The sequence below is a fragment of the Podarcis filfolensis genome, assembly GCF_964270895.1.
Source record: "Podarcis filfolensis genome assembly, chromosome: 1".
NCBI classification, from domain to species: Eukaryota; Metazoa; Chordata; class Lepidosauria; order Squamata; family Lacertidae; genus Podarcis; species Podarcis filfolensis.
In genome coordinates, this window is record NC_139604.1 from 87,868,766 (window position 1) to 87,888,516 (window position 19,751).

Here is a 19,751-nt window from a genome sequence, read left to right on the forward strand (position 1 = left end):
AGAGTAGCAGAACTTTTTTATGTTTCGTCTGAGTAAGTGAGGCCCACCATTATCGGTGCATTTGTCTCCCAACACTGCAGTGTTGCAACGCCACTGACTCATAAGAAAGGACTGTCTACTGAATCACCATTATCCCTTCCGCCAGCTGACAGAGGTCTCTTATCCATGAGGTAATTCAGCTTGACTCCCTTTAGAGGAAGAGACTGAACAAGAGAGAAGGAAATGTTTTATCTTGAATCACCAGGAGGCTTATTTAATAGAAGTCTCAGCAATAAAGGATGGTGCTAGCAATTTATAAATCCAGGATTGGTGGTGGTCTCCAGAAACAGATTCTTGTCCAAGGCTGCACCGGCTTCCTTGTACAATCAATTATTCAGTCAGTCAGCTCCCCCAGCCACGATAGCTCTATGCTCCCTCTCAACAAAAAAAGGAAAGATAAAGCAAATGTATCTGTCTGCTTCAACCCTGGAAATGAGAGATGAGGCACATAATTAGCTTTTCTCAAATTTTCTAAGAACCTGTCAGTGAAAATAAATATGTCAGCAGCGAAAGGAAGCATCTTTGGCCAAGAATTCACCTCAGCAGCTATTATTATACAGAGAAACATTTTAATTAACTGAAAGGCTATCACCCATCAGGAGGGACTGAGGCCTTTCATGGAGGTGACAAAATGCCAGTATTTCCTGGCATAAAGCCAGGAATCAAAAGCTTGCACAAAAGCCAAAGGAGACAAAATTTCCCAGCATGTTTTGTACAAAAGAAACTAACTGCCCGGTATAGCTGCTAAGTAGACACAATGGCTTAAGAGGATTTGTAAAAACAGTGAAGACTCTCACGCAAGGGCACAGGACTTATTCTCAACATGGGCATAGAAGCCCTCATAGTTACTGGTGAGGGCACTCACTCCACTACCATGGATATTGCCAACCAGTGTCACTAAAGAGTATAAACACAGAGAAAGGGGGGGAGGGGGGGAAAGTGAACTGGCAGGTAGGATGTTCAGGCTAGATGAGAGAAGGCAGACTTCTTTTGGTCTTCTTGCTTTGAGACCCATAGCAACTAAGCATTTCCAATACAACATCGAGCCCAATGTTGTGGGGTTATTTCCAGATGATGCGGACTGAAGATGTGGACAGGATACTTGCAGCAATGCACCTCATGCCTGAATGGGTCAAAGGTGTGGTAAATGCATCCTTGCATGATGGAGTGATGCCCACTGCCCTTAAAGAGACAGTGGTACGTCCCCTCCTCAGAAAACCTTCACCAGACCCAACAGAGTGTAACAACTATAGACCAGTCACCAACAGTCCTTTTCTTGGCAAAGATGGTGGAGAAGTGGTTGTGGAGCAAATGCAGATGCTCCTGGAAGAGACTGATTATCTAGCTCCAATACAATCTGGGTTCAGACTTGGTTCCAGAACTGAATCAGCCTTGGTTGACCTGAAGGATGACCTTATCATGAGATGGACACAGGGAGTGTGGCCCTGTTACTTCTGATCGATTTCTCAGTGACTTTTGATATCATCGACCATAGTAGTCTCCTGGACTGGTGAGATGGGTATCGGAAGCACTGTATAATGGTGGTTCCATTCGCATCTTCAGGGTCATGTCATTTAAGTGAGTCTTCCTCAGCCTGGCATTTGTGCAATGGGTTTCTGCAGGGTACTATTCTCTCCCCGGTGCTATGTAATACTTTTGGAGCAAGGTGTCACCAGTATGTTGATGGCACACAGCTCTGCTTCTCCATAACATCTGAATCAGGAGAGGGTGTGAAAACTTTGGACTGGTGTCTGGATGCATTGATGGACTGGATGGGGGCCAATAATCTGGTTTTGAATCATGGAAAGATGGAGGCTCTTTGGGTGAGTTGTTCCCAAGTTCAGGAAATTGGCAAGTTACCTGTTCTTTGTGAGGTTGCACTCCTTCTTAAGGAGTAAGTGCATAGTTTGGGGGAACTCCTGGATATATCTTTGTCACTAGAGGCCCATATGGCTACAAGTGTCTTTTACCAGCTTTATCTAGTTCACCAACTATGGCCATTCCTGGGCAGGTATAGCCTAGCCACTGTACTTCATGCATTGGTAACCTTGCAACTAGATTACTGTAATCTGGGTTCTGGGTCTGGTTCAGAAGCTCCAGCCAGTGCAGAATGCTGTGGCCAGATTGCTGGTGGAAGTTCTGGTCAAGAACATGTGACACCACTGTTAAAACAGCAGCACTGGCTACCCACTTGCTACCGAACCAGGTTCGTGGTTCTTGTATTGTATTCATGGTTCTTGTTCTTGTATTGATTTACAAAGCCCAGAATAATTTGGATCCAGGATATCTCAGGGATCACCTGAACCCTTATATTACAGCTCAGTCACTGAGATCATCTGCAGGAGCATCTTTGGTGAAGCTCGTTTGACATCAATGAGAAACCGAGCCTTTGGTGCCATTGGTCCAGTCCTGTGAAACACCCTAAGGTTAGAGTGTCAACTTTTAAATGCCTACTGAGAGCTTTTCTGTCCTACCAGGTCTATGCAGGTAATTAAAAGTACATTCCCCACCATAGTCTATTGAGGTTTGCTCTTAATTTATTTTTGCTTTTAACTTTTATCGTTTGGTTTCATGTTTTTATATTGTTGTAAGCCACAGTGATACCGGTACATCTTTGTGATGCTGTGGTGTATACATATTTTTATAAATAAAGTAAATAAACAAATATTTTTATGTGTGCATGGGAAGCTGCTTTACACCAATCAAACAGTTTGTCTATCTAGTTCAGAGTTGTCTACTCTGACAGAGGCAGCCTAGTTCTCAGAGAAAAGTATTTGAATCATCATCTGCTTGATGATGTGCCAGGGGCTAAACCTAGGTCCTTCTGCATGCAAATCCTGTTCTCTACCACTGCTCTGCCCTCCCTAGATATCTTACTTAAGGTGTTTTAAATGTGCACCTAAAAATGTAAGGGGTGAGTGCCACAAGAATATGTTATACAAGTGCCCTCATTAGGAAGCCAAGGTTGGATGTAGTTCCCTTGTAAGTCTACATTCCGTGGCCAGCCTAGATTTGTCTCTGGACAAAGTGCAGAAGACTGGATGGAAGGCAGGGCTTATAGGCAAACCATTGAAAGCAATGAAACTTCTGTTGAATGTGGCCATATTTGTGGCATAAGGCTGCAAAATGAAGCTGGCAAGGCTTAGAAAGGCTTAACAAGGTAACAGTTACAACAATCAGCTGCCACTACAAGGACTTTGGGGGCCTGATTCATATTCAGCACAGCTGTCCAAAATGCATTCCCTGCCTTGGAAGTTACTATCCCTACTGGGCCTCCTTTCACATATATTTTGCTAGTAAAAACTGTGATTTATGTGTCTGAGAGCCATTCATAAATGGCACTGATTACATTTCTTTTGGGCTTGGATGTAGGTTCCCGAGTACAAAAAGTGACACATGAAATGACTCCAAGGAGTCATTGCTGTTTTGGCCTCATTTGTATGCCGATTCATAAATCTTCTCCCAAATCAGTCTAGAATACAGTCTTTTGGGGCTCATTTATGATGTTGGGAGCTCAGTAAAGTAGTGCCGCAAGTATACCATCTGCTAATATCCTAATATGTTTTTAAAGGTCTTCATAATCCTTTGAATTCATGTAATCTCTCTGCTTTTGCCTACCTGGCAGAGTTAGTGCCTCAACAATATGGCACTCCTAGAAACACAGGGCAGGATTCACCTAACAAACCTTGTGAGTGGAAGCCCTTGCACAAGGGGCCTTCCGTCCCCTCTTCTCACCTCAGTGCACCCTCTTCACACCCCAATGGGATGGGGGAGAAGGATCGTTCCATCTGGCAAGCTGATATGCTTGCACAGATTGAACATTTGTAATCACACAATGTTGAATGCCAGCTCTAGTGACCTAAATCCAGTGCAGCTTGTGGTGACATTTGGAACTTGTTGGACTGCAACTCCCAACACTATTGGGACTATTGGCCATGTTGGGAGATGAAGTTGTTGACCATCTAGAGGGCACTGCATTGGCTATACCTGCGCTATGTAACTTTAAAAAACCCTTTTCTTTAATTTCATTATTTAAGTAATAACCCTCTTTTAAAAGAATCCTTTTCAACTGTATTGCGTAAAAGCAATATATACAGTCCAAAACATCAGAAGGACATCAGGTTGGGAAACGCTGCACTAAATGCCAGTAAAAGGATTGCTCATTAAATTTCACCTCCAATTTGTAGGTTTGCACTCATGCAAAACATTTCAAGGGAATACAAAAACAAGAGATTCTATTACAGTGTTACCTTGGGTTACAGACACTTCAGTTTACAGAAGCTTCAGGTTACAGATTCCGCTAACAGAAATAGTACCTCGGGTTAAGAACTTTGCTTCAGGATGAGAACAGAAATCGTGTGGCGGCAGCGGGAGGCCCCATTAGCTAAAGTGGTACCTCAGGTTAAGAACAGTTTCAGGTTAAGAACGGACCTCCAGAATGAATTAAGTTCTTAACCTGAGGTACTGGGTTCGAGTCTCCACTCCTCCACATGCATCTGCTGGGTGACCTTGGGCCAGTCACACTTCTTGAAGTCTCTCAGCCCCACTCACCTCACAGAGTGTTTGTTGTGGGGGAGGAAGGGAAAGGAGATTGTGAGCCGCTTTGAGACTCCTTAGGGTAGTGATAAAGCGGGATATCAAATCCAAACTCTTCTTCTTCTTCTACCACTGTAAATGTAATGACATTTCTGGGGAGAATTCTACCCATCCTTAAATTCTGAACCAGTTTTGCTTTAAGTGAAATTTCAAGGAAAGTGGGAGGCTGGTGCCTGGGCAAAACAACTGAGGAATTCCACAGGCAGCCACAACTCCCAAAAAGAGTTTTGATGAAACCGATAAAATTTATGAGGAAATATTCTGCACATCCCTCATAGATCCCCTTCCATTTCCATTACAGTTTTCAAGGAGTTTGCCTTTAACACAGTTTATTTTGGGGGGGGCAAAGCCCAGGAATGCACTCACATCCTAAAAGTGGTAGAAAAAGTAGGCCATACCGAACATGAGATGCACCGTGAGTGAAGGAGGGGCTGGAAGTAAAGCCTTGTGAAAGGAAGGGGACCCATGAGCAAAAGCTACAAGCCACTCTCTCACAAAGCATACCACATGACCCCACACACTGCTTGCCCTTTAAAACCTAATCACGCCATGTGCTATGAGGCACATTTATGCAAGGCATGGAACTCTGTAATCTCTCTTCAGTGTGCATTTTTATGAGTTTATATTGGCTTTGATCTGCCCACTTAACAGTTCCTCAGTGGGATAAAAGTATGTTTCAGTGAAAAGTAATTTTCAGTTACCTCAGTTTGTAACTCCTTATAGCTTGTGCATTCTTGTCTCTGATATCTTTGACAGCTCAGAAATACTATATTAGTATTATTATACATTACCTGAAATTATATAGGGGGGAATTAAGAGCTACTTAATCATCAAATGGGGCTTTCTTGTCACTTTCTGCTCTCAGCTGGAAGTTGCTGTGTGCACTTCAGATCTGACAGTCCTTCAGCCAACCCTTTGCTTTGCAAAGGTGCTGCCTTTGCTTGGTTTCCTCAGTGTTAAAGAAGGTCAGTTTTAATCGGCTGAGTATGTCATTTGGTGATATAGAAGGCAACCCCATCAGGGAATAAGTCTCACTGAACTCAATGGGGCTTACTTCTGCGTCAACCCATAAAGGGTTGCACTGTTAAATAAAGAAGCCCATACTCCACTGATGACCATGAGTTTCAGCAGAGATTACAATTATGAACATGGCATGCTTTATGAATATACTTGTAATCTATACCAAAGCCCACTGGATGGCTCCACACTCTGCATTTTAATATAGCATTTTATATCAAAGCCATTAGCAAAGTTTGTAGCACTGTTGTTATTTAAGGTTTAGGATCAGACATGAATCTTAGAAGGGTCTCCAGTTCACAGCATGTGAACAGAGAAAGAGGCCCCTTATTATCTGGGTATGGCTAAGCTGGTTGATGGTGTGCCTGGCAGAGTCTCCATTATTGGTTGTTCTTAGAAGATTTTTGTAAAATATAATTAGCAGGTTTGGAGGAAACTAACACAGCAATGCCTGTTATGAAGTACTCTCGGCTGAGTCTTAAAGCATCATTCTTTCCTTTCCCAATATGGCGCCTAAACATCTTAGCACAGCCTTGGCCAACCTGGCATCCTCCAGATGTTTAGAACTAGAACTACACAATGGGGGCTGATGGGAGTTGTGATCCAAAGCATCTGGAAGGCTATCTTTGCCTTTCAGATAGTGGGTATCTGCAGTTTTAGGGTAGCGTGACTGGTTTGGCTGCACTGGGCGCCACGCTGCAGAGGGCAACACAGCAATGCTGTAGAACAGAGAGCAAGGGGCAGGGGGTGCCAAATTTTAGTGTCACACAGGGCACCACAGACATTTGAGAGCCCAAAGTCCAGCACTGGTATCAGTGAATGTTTTGCCACACAAAATAACAAAATGCGGAGCGACCTTTCACCAATAGTTCTGGGGATGGATTTGATGTATGGCCTTTTGGAGAGTTTAATTTGTCTAGTTCTACAGGCTTACTGTGGAATGTCATAGATCAAAAGTAGATCTACTAGCACAAACTACTGCAAAGCAAGAAAATCACATGTATCATTTCAACTATTTCTTTATTCCATTTTCATCTTTCAGGGTGCAGCAGTGTTGCTAAATAAAAAAAAAAACACCTTCAGGCCTCAATATAAAACTGAAATGTCTCAGCCCCCTTATGTCATATTCTTTTCATTATCATCCCATTCTACAACAGTAGAACAGTGTGCACAAACCAGTATTTTTGGCCTCTTTTGCTTCCCCTCACCTTCCCTCCTTGGACCCTTTCTCCCAGTTCACTGGGCTGTGCTCCTCCTTGGAAGAATTAGCCACTGTGGAACCTGCATGACAGCCAGGGCCAGTTCCCACCACCATAGGAGGCAAAGCAAGAGAAGATGCTGTAGGGGGAACAGGCATATAGCAGAAATTAATCAGATGCACTTTTTCTGATGATGTCTGCAGTTATTTTCAGCAGATTTGCTTCTCACATTACTTCTCCTTTGCTACTCAGTAATCAGGGGGTAACTAGCCTGTCAGAAGCACAGTATACTCTTCAGCCTGTTATCAAAACAGCAAATGTCACCAAGGATTTTCCACTGGGAGTGAACAGTGTGTTCAGTAAACAGAGTGTTCCCAACTAGGTCACATTCAGTGTGCTCTCTCACTTTCCATTCCCAAATCACAGGACATTTGGAGAGGCTCTTTTGTCCTCAAATGTCCCAAAAGGATTTGCAGTGTGTGAGTGAGTGAGTGTGTGTGTGTGTGCGTGTGTGTGTGTGTTTGTTTGTGTGCGCTTGAAAGCCCTTATTTTTGCACTGAATTGAAGTGCAAGCTCAAATGCATGTGTTTTGCATCTGTTTGTATTGCAGATTAAAGAATAAAGAGGACCCTCTGAACCAAATTAGCTACCTACTAGAAAGGGCGCTTGCTACATCTCTGCATTCCAGGAAAAGGAAAGACTGGTAAGGTGGAACCAATAAATCATGCAGAAAATGATACCCTTAATCCCTTATTAAGGGCCTGTATGTATAGGACATATATGATATGGGTGTAGAAAACCGAGTAAGTAAAATATTACAGGAGTGAGCCCTACTGAACACAGTGAGATTGATCTATGTGTATATATGTGTGTTTGTTGGGTGGTACTTTACATGTGGAAATGTGTTGAATATGAAGTAATATAGGCATTTTGAAGGTGGAATTGGATTTCACATGTCTTTAGAAGTATCAGCATCTTGCCACCAATAGAAGCGTCTATGAAGCACCTCAGTTTAAACTTAGAACTGGTATTTTTCTTTTGTTGCTGCCAAAAGCATAGTAGCATGAAAGGTGAGGCTGTCTGGTTCTGTGACTACTAGCGAAACATGTCACCTTTTCAAAAATCTTTAGTATTCACACTATATACACTGTGACAGCCACAGTGAGAACACGCCATTTATAACTAGCTCTCTGGACTGTTGCTGAAATTTAAACAACTGCTGCCCTCTGCAGGAGCTTATCTTTATGTCATTTCCATCCCTTATTCACAAGCTTGCAGGAAAACATGACATGGGTATGTAATGTTGATTCTTTTGAAATTGTTCTGGGTAGGATTATATAATGGTATTTTCAAGGTGCAACATAGCACGGGTGAATTAATGACTACTAATGAATAGCACAACTATAAAGTAGGTTAGCATACATAGGAACCAATCATCTTTTGGTAGCCTATGCACTTTGTGCGATTGCAATGTTTAATACTGCACAATGCAAAATGATATTTTTCTTCCTATGCTGGTCCAGGTGTCTAAAACAAGATCATCTTTTAAAGAAAAAAAACAACTTTTTGCATACTTTTTATTTTTTATTATCTTATTTACTTAAAGCTAAAATAAAGGACAGAGATATTTGACAGAGAGTTGGCTGACTTTTTATCCACCCAACTCAGCAATGTTTTTAGAGTAAGAAAGAAATTGAACATGGTGGAGCACAGTTAACACCAGACAAAATGCACATGGAACGGAGTATCTAGAAATTTAAGAGTCTGAAACCTGTGCTATTTCCACTTCCAATGTAATACACAAAGTGGGATCTCACAAGCTGGATAAGATCCTTGAGTCCCAGTTGTGCCCATTACAGCAAAAGCAAAAAAAAGATGTGCAAGATATTTGCTCTCTTTGGGTTTCTGGGACTTGGAGGAGTGCAGCCGCACTGGGCACAAGGCCTCAGAAACACAGCAACTATGATGTAGAATAGAAGGCCAGAGGCAGAGGGAACCAAATTTTGGCATCACACAGGGCACTGCTAAAATTTGAGATCCCAAGTTCCATCACTGCTGTCTATGATGAACATTCATATCATCTCAGAGGTTTTTTGTTTTTTCATTATTTCACAGAACTAAGGCTAGCACAAGAAAGAAGACGAAGAAACAGAGGAGAATATGGCTCATTTTATGAGCTGTAAACACCACCACTGGTTTGGCAAAGGGTCCCTGAGTCATGTGGATGCAAACATCTGTTCAGTAGATCCATTAAGAATCTCATGCTTCTCAGGATAACTTACAATTAGTATTACCAACTTCTACTTTCATGTTTTGAGGGCTTCTGCCCATTTAAGAGCTTCATAACAAAGCAAGAAATTATTAGTGATTTCTGTCCCAGTATGGCACTGCAGTGGTGGGGCATTTAAATAACCACCTGCTCTGTTTACTAGTTCACTAGGAGAACCTTAAAATGTTTTATTTGGGTTCCTCTCCACTGAGAGACTAGGTGAATAGTTACTGGAGATAGGACCTTCTCTCTAGTAGCAGCATCCCAGCTCTGGAACGACTTGTCTGCAACCCCCTAATTATTTTTAATTGAAAAATAATTAACTGTGGGGACCAGATCAAAATTTTATTTGCCCAGGACTTTCAAATAAGCGATTTTTTTTTATTGCTGCCAATTTTATTGATGATGTCTCAGCTGCTTGGACTTCTTGTTATTGATCAATCAATCCATTGGACTTCTTGTTATTGATCAATCAATCCATTTATTATTTAGACAGTCTTCTTCTGCCTAGTATTATTATTTATTATTATCTATTATGTTTATACCCCACCCTTCCTCTCCCAAAGGAGCCTAGGACATTATAGGGCATTCACAGCAGCTTCACAATGTAAGACATGCAGAAAACAAAAAATACAGATTTTTAAAAAGCAAGCAAATATCAAAACACTACCATTATACTAAAAACAGCAATCTGAAAAATACATCAAAATCAGCAGCATGGAAATTTTAAAGCATTAAAAGCTTATTTAAAAAAAAGAAAAAGAAGGCAGCAGGGAGACAGAAGGATGTCTACAGGGAGGATGCTCCAGAGACACCACTGAGAAATGGTGGAAAGTGTGAATGCGCTCCCACAGATCGAACGTTAGAGAGCCTCACACGACCTTAAAGATGACTTGGGTGGATCTTGAGAATCTGCGACTGGAACTCTGCCTGCAGAATGCTTCCATTGGCAGAAAGAGGGGAGGTTATTTTCACAACCCCCAACCCCTGGAGTCCCATGTCCCACTGAAAATAAGCTCCAGATGGCCAGGAGATCCCATAGAACAATGTGGGAGATGAGATGGGGGTCTAGCAGAGAAAGAGAGTCCGTGAATATTGCCCCTTGCCACCCTTCCACAAGGGGGAACCGGCACTGACTCACAAGGCCCTTTCTTCATGGAAGGACAATCAGGATCCAAGTCAGCATTCAGGTCACACAGTCAACTGCCAGTTATCAATGTACAGTAACCACATGCATGTTGAAAAATTGAATATTGTAGATGCATTTGTGATTCAAGCTTTTGTTTGAGCCTGATGCGGTATTTCTGCTAGGCAGAGCCTTTGTGGATTCAGGGAGTCTAGGGACTCATCTATACAGCTTAAAATAAAACGTTTTAAGTGTGTTGTAAAGTGCATTATACAAATGTGACACTAGTTGGCGATGGTGAGCTATGGGAAATTCAATATATTTTTCAAAACAATTTTTTAAAAAGCATTTTTATATGTGTCTAGATTTCAAGTAGTTCTATCTAGGGGTTGACAGAAAGACCCTTCCATTTCTTATACATGGCTAATTTTGAATCATAAAAACTGAGTCCTTGAGATAATCCTTGTGGTCTCAATTGCACAAATTAGCCCTCACAACATAGAGCTAAGGGGAGATGGGTCTAAAGCAAGCATCCGGTGAGTCTGTATGCTGAGGGTGCTGTGAAGGGCCTAAAGGCCACACAGTTCACTCTATATTTGTGTAGACCGAACACAAAGATTTCTAGTCATAGTTTCCTCTTTCATAACAATCCTTCCTTAACCAGATAGAATCGATACAGCTTATGCTGCTGAATTCCTCAAGGTGCACAGTACCTTTTTTTGGCATCTAACAGATTTCTTTCCTCTCACATGGAGTTCAGTTTCAGGTCGTTTTGTTTCTCTTTGTGATTTTCTTGACAGATTTCTCTCTTATTGTGCACACAGTGCAAGAACAGCCTTGCATTGGGGAGAGTTAAATATTTAGTATGGTGAAGAGGGGAAAAAAACTCCTCTCTTGGCATGAAAGGGAGTCAGATTTGTAAGCAGTTATCACCCCTCCCTCCCTTCCCCATTTTTAATAGGCTGCTGTAGGTTGAAATATGGCTTTATTCAGCTATGAATAAACTTATTTCTTCTTTGGGATACTGTTACTCACACAACCCTATTCACACAGTTACTTGTGTGTGGAGCAAAAGCCGACCCTTACTTCTGAGTTCACCCCCAATATTTCATCTGTGCTGCCATGCCGCTTTAGACTTCCCTATGTGGAACACAGAAGTCTGAAAGGGGAAACCAGCCCCGCAGCAAACATTTTAATATGCTTTAATAAAGACTATGTCTTCTCACTGCTGTTTCTTTGTGAGCCCCTTCCCATTACTGTGAGACTATTAGCGTGATTTTGCCTTGTCACTGGTGTTGGCCCACATCTACAACTCAGTAACGTTAGGTCTCCTTCCCACAGTAGCCTGCATTCAGCTGAGAGGCTTCCGGAATTCCACTTGCTGTTGGTGTTACTGGAGCAGTCATGTATTCAAATAAGGCCCTCATTCTGCCAAACCCTTGTATAATTTGCTGCTGCTATTGCTGAGTTGTCAGTGGCTTCCCACAGTGCTTGGAGAAAACTGTCAGTCGAATGGCAGCATGAAAAACCACCAGTGTCCTGACATAAGACTCCTTTAATCCTTGGCATAACCCTGCATGGCTGCTTGTTGTTTAATGAATTATTCCTCGGCATACCATTAAAGGGTGCTGTAAGAAGATGAAAGCTCTTGTTGCATCAGCGATTATTTTGGTAAGGACATTCTTGCAGGAATTTATCAGCCTCCCTAATATGTAGAGTGTACTGTACTCCCTTTTTCAGGTTTCTAAATTACTTTGCCCTGTTATAAAACAGCACCACTGCTTTCACATTAGGTGGTGAATGGCATCAAGGAGTGGCCTGTGTCTGAGGCAGAAGCAAGTGGGAAGCATGAGATGGAACACATCAGAACAGTCCAGGGATCAAGCCAGAAGATCAGAAGCCAGGATTGAAAGAATTGCCAAACAGGTCAGAGTTAGTCTGAGAATCAAACCAGAATCAGAGTTGGAGCTGAACAGAGATTGAACAAATACTTCACCAAATTCCTTCCAAGAGAAAGAACTTAGAAAAGAGTGAAAACAGTATGAACTTCCTGCATTTTAGAACCTTGCCAAGCACTGTGGTTGGAGAGTGTTGAGTGAGATTGTAGCCCTGGATTAGAAGTGAGAACTCTTCAGTGATCCCCAGAGTCTGGCTTTGGTTGTCCTTATTTGTCAGAAATAATAGGCTCCATGTAAGTATTCTAAGGGACGCGGGTGGCGCTGTGGGTTAAACCACTGAGCCTAGGACTTGCTGATCAGAAGGTCAGCGGTTCGAATCCCCGCCACAGGGTGAGCTCCCATTGCTCGGTCCCTGCTCCTGCCAACCTAGCAGTTCGAAAGCACGTCAAAGTGCAAGTCGATAAATAGGTACCGCTCCGGCGGGAAGGTAAACGGCATTTCCATGTGCTGCTCTGGTTTGCCAGAAGCGGCTTAGTCATGCTGGCCACATGACCCGGAAGCTGTACGCCGGCTTCCTCAGCCAATAAAGCGAGATGAGCGCCGCAACCCCAGAGTCGGTCACGACTAGACCTAATGGTCAGGGGTCCCTTTACCTTTAAGTATTCTAAAGCGAACACCTGCATATTTCAACCAAACATTTGTTTCATAAGACCAAAATGAATAACCTTGCCTGCTTTTTAAGATCTCCTTCAGCATGTTTTCTCCAGGTGCTCTCAACAGCTGAAGCTCTGTGGGCAGCTACCAATGGTGGTGGTGCCCAGGCTGTGGTTTGCCTGGTACCTTTTAGGCACCTGGCAAAATTTGTTCACTGCTCCCTGCCTTGCAATCCCTTTTCCACTGGGTATGGGAGGGCAGGGCCCTGACTGACTCGAGCTACAAAAGCTGAAGCTGCTGAAGAGGCCAGAGAACATATTGGCTGTTTCTTAGTGCAGACCCAAACCACCAAGCCTGAGCTTCCAAAGCCACTGGCCACCATAGACCACCATAGTCAGGAAGGGCAGCAACAGCAGCAGATATAGAATCATAGAATCTTAGAGTTTGAAGGGACCCAGGGGTCATCTAGTCCAATCCCCTGAAGTTCAGGAATCTTAGCTAAAGCATCCATGACAGATGGCCAGCCATCATCTGATTAAAAATCTCCAAGGAAGGAGAGTCCACCATCTCTCATATGTCCTGTGCTTATGGTAATATTTTATTCTCTTGTTAATTATGCTGTTTTAAATGTGCATTTTATATTTGACTTCTCTTACAATGTTTTCTTTTGAAATGTTTTAGATTTTTTTGTTAACCTTGTTTGTATTAAATATGTATTCTGCAGCTGACCTCCTTTGTAATGTTTTGTTTTGACATCTTTAAGGTAATATTTTCGTTTCCTGTTAATTATGTTGCTTTGACTATATACTTTGCCTTTCTTTGGTAATGTTTTATTCTGGAAAGTTTTATTGATGTTTTAATGTTCTGTAAACAGCTTTGTTTGAAGACAGGAGTGCCTGGCGTGCTCTGATCCACGGGGTCATGAAGAGTCGGACACGAGTAAACGACTAAACAACAACAACAAAACAGCTTTGAGATTTTTCTTAAAAATATAAAGTGGTATAGAAATAAAATGAATAATAATAATAATGATGATATTTTCTCAAGCTTTTAATAGCTTGATTTCATTTATATCTTGTTATTAATCCCTAAATTACCATCTTGGCTGCTTTTTTATCTGCTGTTTTCAGTTATTTTAAATACTGTATATCCAAGGAATCCTATGGCTATGAATTTTCTGAGTTCCATCCTAGGCCCTCTGGTACTAGCAATGCTACATCCAAAAATCCCCAACTAGGGAGCAGAGGAGGAAAACAGAAAGGATGTACAGTGTTACCTTGGTTCTCAAACGTAATCCGTTCCGGAAGTCCATTCCAAAACCAAAGTGTTCCAAAACCAAGGCATGCTTTCCCATAGAAAGTAATGCAAAAGGGATTCATCCGTTCCAGACTTTTAAAAACAACCCCTAAAACAACAATTGAACATGAATTTTACTATCTAACAAGACCATTGATCCATAAAATGAAAGCAATAATCAATGTACTGTACTACAAAATAAATAAGACAGTATTGTAGATGATAAAAATTAAAATGTTTTCATACCTGCGCTAATGATAGTCACTGTTTGGATGGGGGGCTTTTATCCATTTCCGCAGTCACACAATCAATCAATTAGAAGCTGAACTGGGTTCCACACAGTCACAAAACAAATTAACTGAAAAAGCCTCAAAAACAAAAATGTAAGATAAATAACAAAAACAAAAGCACCAAACTCAATCTGTTCCGGAAGTCCGTTTGACCTCCAAAATGTTTGAAAACCAAAGCCCAGCTTCTGATTAGTGCAGGCATCCCGGAAACAATAGCCAACAGGTGCATCGGATGTACGGTTTCCAACAAACATTCGAAAACTGGAACACTCACTTCGGGTTTCGAACATTTGAGAACCAAGGCGTTTGAGAACCAAGGTAACACGGTAGTAGGAAGACACATCTCCATTTTATTCCATCCCCTCCATTAGAGTCTATGGCAGGAGAATTCTCACCATGTTAATGGGCCCAATGCATGGGGTTAGGGATCAACATTCTGCTATGCTCCTCTGCTATGCTGGCCTGAGGAGTTTCCAACCAGTGAAGCCTCTTGGGGGGCAAAAAGAGGAGTTCCAGTGGTGGGCATCATGTTCTGCTGCCATTTCTGCAGAGCACCATTTTTACACTTCTGAGGGCCGCTTAGCTTGAGGCTCTGAAATGAAACGATACTTTCATTGTTACTACCTTAAGATTTCTGCAAAACGGTAGGAAATAAATCTTGATGTAAATTTTAAAAAGCAGTAATTTTTTAAAAAGCTGTGATATTGGAGCAGGTTGATTTCATTCCAAAAGAAAATGAATGCAGAGAGAGAGAGAGAGAGAGAGAGAGAGAGAGAGAGACTTGTATCAAAATAACTGAAGATTTTAATTTTAACTGGTTTAATCTTTTGGGTTCCTGTTACCATGTAAACTAGCAACCTCAAGAGGTAGGGTAAGGAGGAGGATGAACAGCGTAATTAATAACAGCCAATAATAATGGCAAATAATATTTCCAAGAACACTTTGGGGGGAAATTAAGTTTCCTTAGACTGTGATACCTTCATCAGATATTTTTGAGGAGGCAGGTGATTCGATCATATATTATAAAGGATTTGAAGACTAGGCAATTGTACCACTAGCATGTTGTATTAGATTAGATCTTTGGTTTTCTATGGAACTGTTTTCTATGACAAGAAGATTCATAATGGTAGATGAATTGCTCAAGAGATACCTTATGTGGCGTTAAAGATCTTATCTTATACTGAATTAAGCTAGAGAAATGCTGAGCACATTCTAGGGGGCAGTCACGCTTTACACAGGTCACTGGTTAGAATCTACATATCTCACTAGCACCAGGTGTGAGCTGTGAGAGTGCCTCAGAGCACTCCCCAGACTCCTCTCTTTCAAAAAACTATGTGAAAATGATTCCCTGAGGGCAGAAAGGGTGTTAAATGACCATTAAGGCAGCTTATACATAGCTATTCAAATGGCAAGTAAGAATTGCCTTCAGGGACAATGGGAAGGGAGTTAGTCCATGATTTCTTTCAGGCTGTCCATGTTCTTGTTGTTGTTGTTGTTGTTTAGTCGTTTAGTCATGTCCGACTCTTCATGACCCCATGGACCAGACCACACCAGGCACTCCTGTCTTCCACGGCCTCCCGCAGTTTGGTCAAACTCATGCTGGTAGCTTCGAGAATACTGTCCAACCATCTCGTCCTCTATCATCCCCTTCTCCTTGTGCCCTCCATCTTTCCCAACATCAGGATCTTTTCCAGGGAGTCTTCTCATGAGGTGGCCAAAGTATTGGAGTCTCAGCTTCAGGATCTGTCATTCCAGTGAGCTTTCCATGTTCTACACATGGCTAAAACAGATATTTGTGGGCTGCTGGTCTGATAAAGATTTGCATGGATGCATCCTGCCTTGGTCAGTTGGCTATAAGGGCAATCCAGATACATAGGGTCTTCAGTGGTAACTGAGGTGAAGCACTGTGAGGCAGTCCAAGAGTTGATGTGGTACAATAAGAGGGTCATGAGGCAAGTCCAAAGTCAAACACAGCAAAGGTTGGGAGTTTACTATAGATCCCCAAGCCAAACGGAGGACATAGATGATGCCTTCCTGGAACAGATGGCCAAGCATGCAAAAGGAAGGGAGATAGTAGTAATGGGGGACTTCAATTACCCGGATATTTGTTGGATGTCAAACTCAGCCAAGAGCATAAGGTCAAACAGATTCCTCACTGGCCTTGCAGACAACTTCATTGTCCAGAAAGTGGGAGAAGCAACAAGAGGAACAGCCATTTTAGATCTGGTCCTAACCAATGTTGATGACCTGGTTAGTGGGGTAGAAGTGGAAGGATCATTAGGCGCGAGTGATCATGCTCTTCTGAAGTTTACTATACAGCGGAAAGGAGCAGCCAAGCATACTAGGACACAATTTCTCGACTTTAAGAAAGCCAACTTCATAAAACTGAGGGAAGTGCTGGGTGAGATCCCATGGACAGTAATACTAAAAGGAAAGGGAGTTCATGATGGCTGGGAGTTTGTTAAGAGGGAGATAGTAAAAGCACAACTTCAGGCAATACCAATGAGACGGAAACATGGAAGGTGCCTAAAGAAGCCAGGGTGGCTATCTAAAGAACTTTTAACTGAGTTAAGATTAAAAAAGGATGTGTACAAAAAATGGAAAAGGGGGGAAACCACCAAAGAGGAATTCAAACAAATAGCCAGCACGTGTAGACACAAAGTCAGAAAAGCTAAAGCACAGAATGAACTCAGGCTTGCTAGAGAGGTTAAAAGCAACAAAAAAGGCTTTTATGGGTATGTTCGTAGCAAAAGGAAGAACAAAGAAACAGTGGGGTCACTCAGAGGAGAAGATGGTGAAATGCAAACAGGGGACACAGAAAGGGCTGAACTCCTCAATGCCTTCTTTGCCTCAGTCTTCTCCGATAAAGAAAACAATGCCCGACCTGAAGAATTTGGAGCAAATGATTCAGCAGAGGAAACACAGCCCAGAATAACTAAGGAGATAGTACAAGAATACTTGGCTAGTCTAGATGTATTCAAGTCTCCAGGGCCAGATGAACTGCATCCAAGAGTATTAAAAGAACTGGCAGATGTGATTTCAGAACCACTGGCAGTCATCTTTGAGAATTCCTGGAGAACAGGCGAAGTCCCGGCAGACTGGAGGAGGGCAAATGTTGTCCCTATTTTCAAAAAGGGGAAAAGAGAGGACCCAAATAATTACCGCCCAGTCAGTCTGACATCAATACCAGGGAAGATTCTGGAGCAGATCATTAAGCAAACAGTCTGTGAGCACCTAGAAAGGAATGCTGTGATCACCAATAGTCAGCATGGATTTCTGAAAAATAAGTCATGTCAGACGAACCTGATCTCGTTTTTTGACAGAATTACAAGCCTGGTAGATGAAGGGAACGCAGTGGATGTAGCCTACCTTGATTTCAGCCTACCTTGATTTGACAAGGTGCCCCATGATATTCTTGTAAAGAAGCTGGTAAAATGTGGTCTTGACTATGCTACCACTCAGTGGATTTGTAACTGGCTGACTGACCGAACCCAAAGGGTGCTCATCAATGGTTCCTCTTCATCCTGGAGAAGAGTGACTAGTGGGGTGCCACAGGGTTCTGTCTTGGGCCCGGTCTTATTCAACATCTTTATCAACGACTTGGATGATGGACTCAAGGGCATCCTGATCAAATTTGCAGATGACACCAAACTGGGAGGGGTGGCTAACACCCCAGAGGACAGGATCACACTTCAAAACGACCTTGACAGATTAGAGAACTGGGCCAAAACAAACAAGATGAATTTTAACAGGGAGAAATGTAAAGTATTGCACTTGGGCAAAAAAAAATGAGAGGCACAAATACAAGATGGGTGACACCTGGCTTGAGAGCAGTACATGTGAAAAGGATCTAGGAGTCTTGGTGGACCACAAACTTGACATGAGCCAACAGTGTGACGCGGCAGCTAAAAAAGCCAATGCAATTCTGGGCTGCATCAATAGGAGTATAGCATCTAGATCAAGGGAAGTAATAGTGCCACTGTATTCTGCTCTGGTCAGACCTCACCTGGAGTACTGTGTCCAGTTCTGGGCACCACAGTTCAAGAAGGACACTGACAAACTGGAACGTGTCCAGAGGAGGGCAACCAAAATGATCAAAGGCCTGGAAACGATGCCTTATGAGGAATGGCTAAGGGAGCTGGGCATGTTTAGCCTGGAGAAGAGGAGGTTAAGGGGTGATATGATAGCCATGTTCAAATATATAAAAGGATGTCACATAGAGGAGGGAGAAAGGTTGTTTTCTGCTGCTCCAGAGAAGTGGACACGGAGCAATGGATCCAAACTACAAGAAAGAAGATTCCACCTAAACATTAGGAAGAACTTCCTGACAGTAAGAGCTGTTCGACAGTGGAATTTGCTGCCAAGGAGTGTGGTGGAGTCTCCTTCTTTGGAGGTCTTTAAGCAGAGGCTTGACAACCATATGTCAGGAGTGCTCTGATGGTGTTTCCTGCTTGGCAGGGGGTTGGACTCGATGGCCCTTGTGGTCTCTTCCAACTCTATGATTCTATGATTCTATGAAAGGTTGGCAGGGTTCAAGAGCAAGGTAGTAATAACAATAATACCTTTATCGTCATTTACAGATAGGTAGCCGTGTTGGTCTGCCATAGTCAAAACAAAAAATTTTTTTTCCTTCCAGTAGCACCTTAAAGACCAACTAAGTTAGTTCTTGGTATGAGGTTTCGTGTGCATGCACACTTCAGAGTGTATCTGAAGAAGTGTGCATGCACACGAAAGCTCATACCAAGAACTAACTTAGTTGGTCTTGATCGCCATTGTACAACCTGTGTACAATGAAATTAAACGAGCCTCCCTCCCCACCCCCCAACACTCAGTAACACATATTCAGTCAGACTAGGCCACAGGAACCAAAAGCCAGGTTACACAGAGCTAAGGACCTGTGTTGTCCTACTACAAACAAGCTGCAGCTGAGAGTTTATGTAGCCTGGTCACCAAGACCCAACTACAACTGGTTAGTCCAGCTTCAAGGCTCCATCACTCCTGAGGCCTCCTGCTCCTGAGGAGCCTAATGCCTCTGAGCAGGGGCAGACTTTGGTCTTTCAAATTTCAGTGGTACCCTGTGTGAGGCCAAAATTTGGCCCCCACCCCACCCTGCCTCTTATACCGTATATGTATATGAATATAAATACATATGACTTTTAGCTACAGTCCTATGTACACTTACTTGGGAGCAAGCCCCATTTGACTTAGCCAGATTAACTCTGAGTAATCATGCATAGGACTGAAGTGTTTGACTTTTCAAACATTCTCTACCAGGCAGCTCTATTTCCCTGACAAACTTTTCTGTGTGCAGTATATTTTCATGTGTCAATCCCATAGTCTTATCTGATGGTCATAATGACTGACTTT

General features: G+C 42.5%; 1 protein-coding gene across 1 annotated transcript; it reads left to right on the plus strand.

Moving 5' to 3' along the window:
* Positions 1–16,331: 16,331 nt before the first annotated feature.
* Positions 16,332–18,885, plus strand: LOC310751337 (uncharacterized protein; the record flags this gene model as incomplete). Its single annotated transcript, XM_083590645.1, has 2 exons — positions 16,332–18,402; positions 18,433–18,885. The coding sequence occupies one exon, from the start codon at positions 16,332–16,334 to the stop codon at positions 17,772–17,774; it is 1,443 nt and encodes a 480-aa protein (XP_083446771.1). The 3' UTR covers positions 17,775–18,402; positions 18,433–18,885.
* Positions 18,886–19,751: the final 866 nt, after the last annotated feature.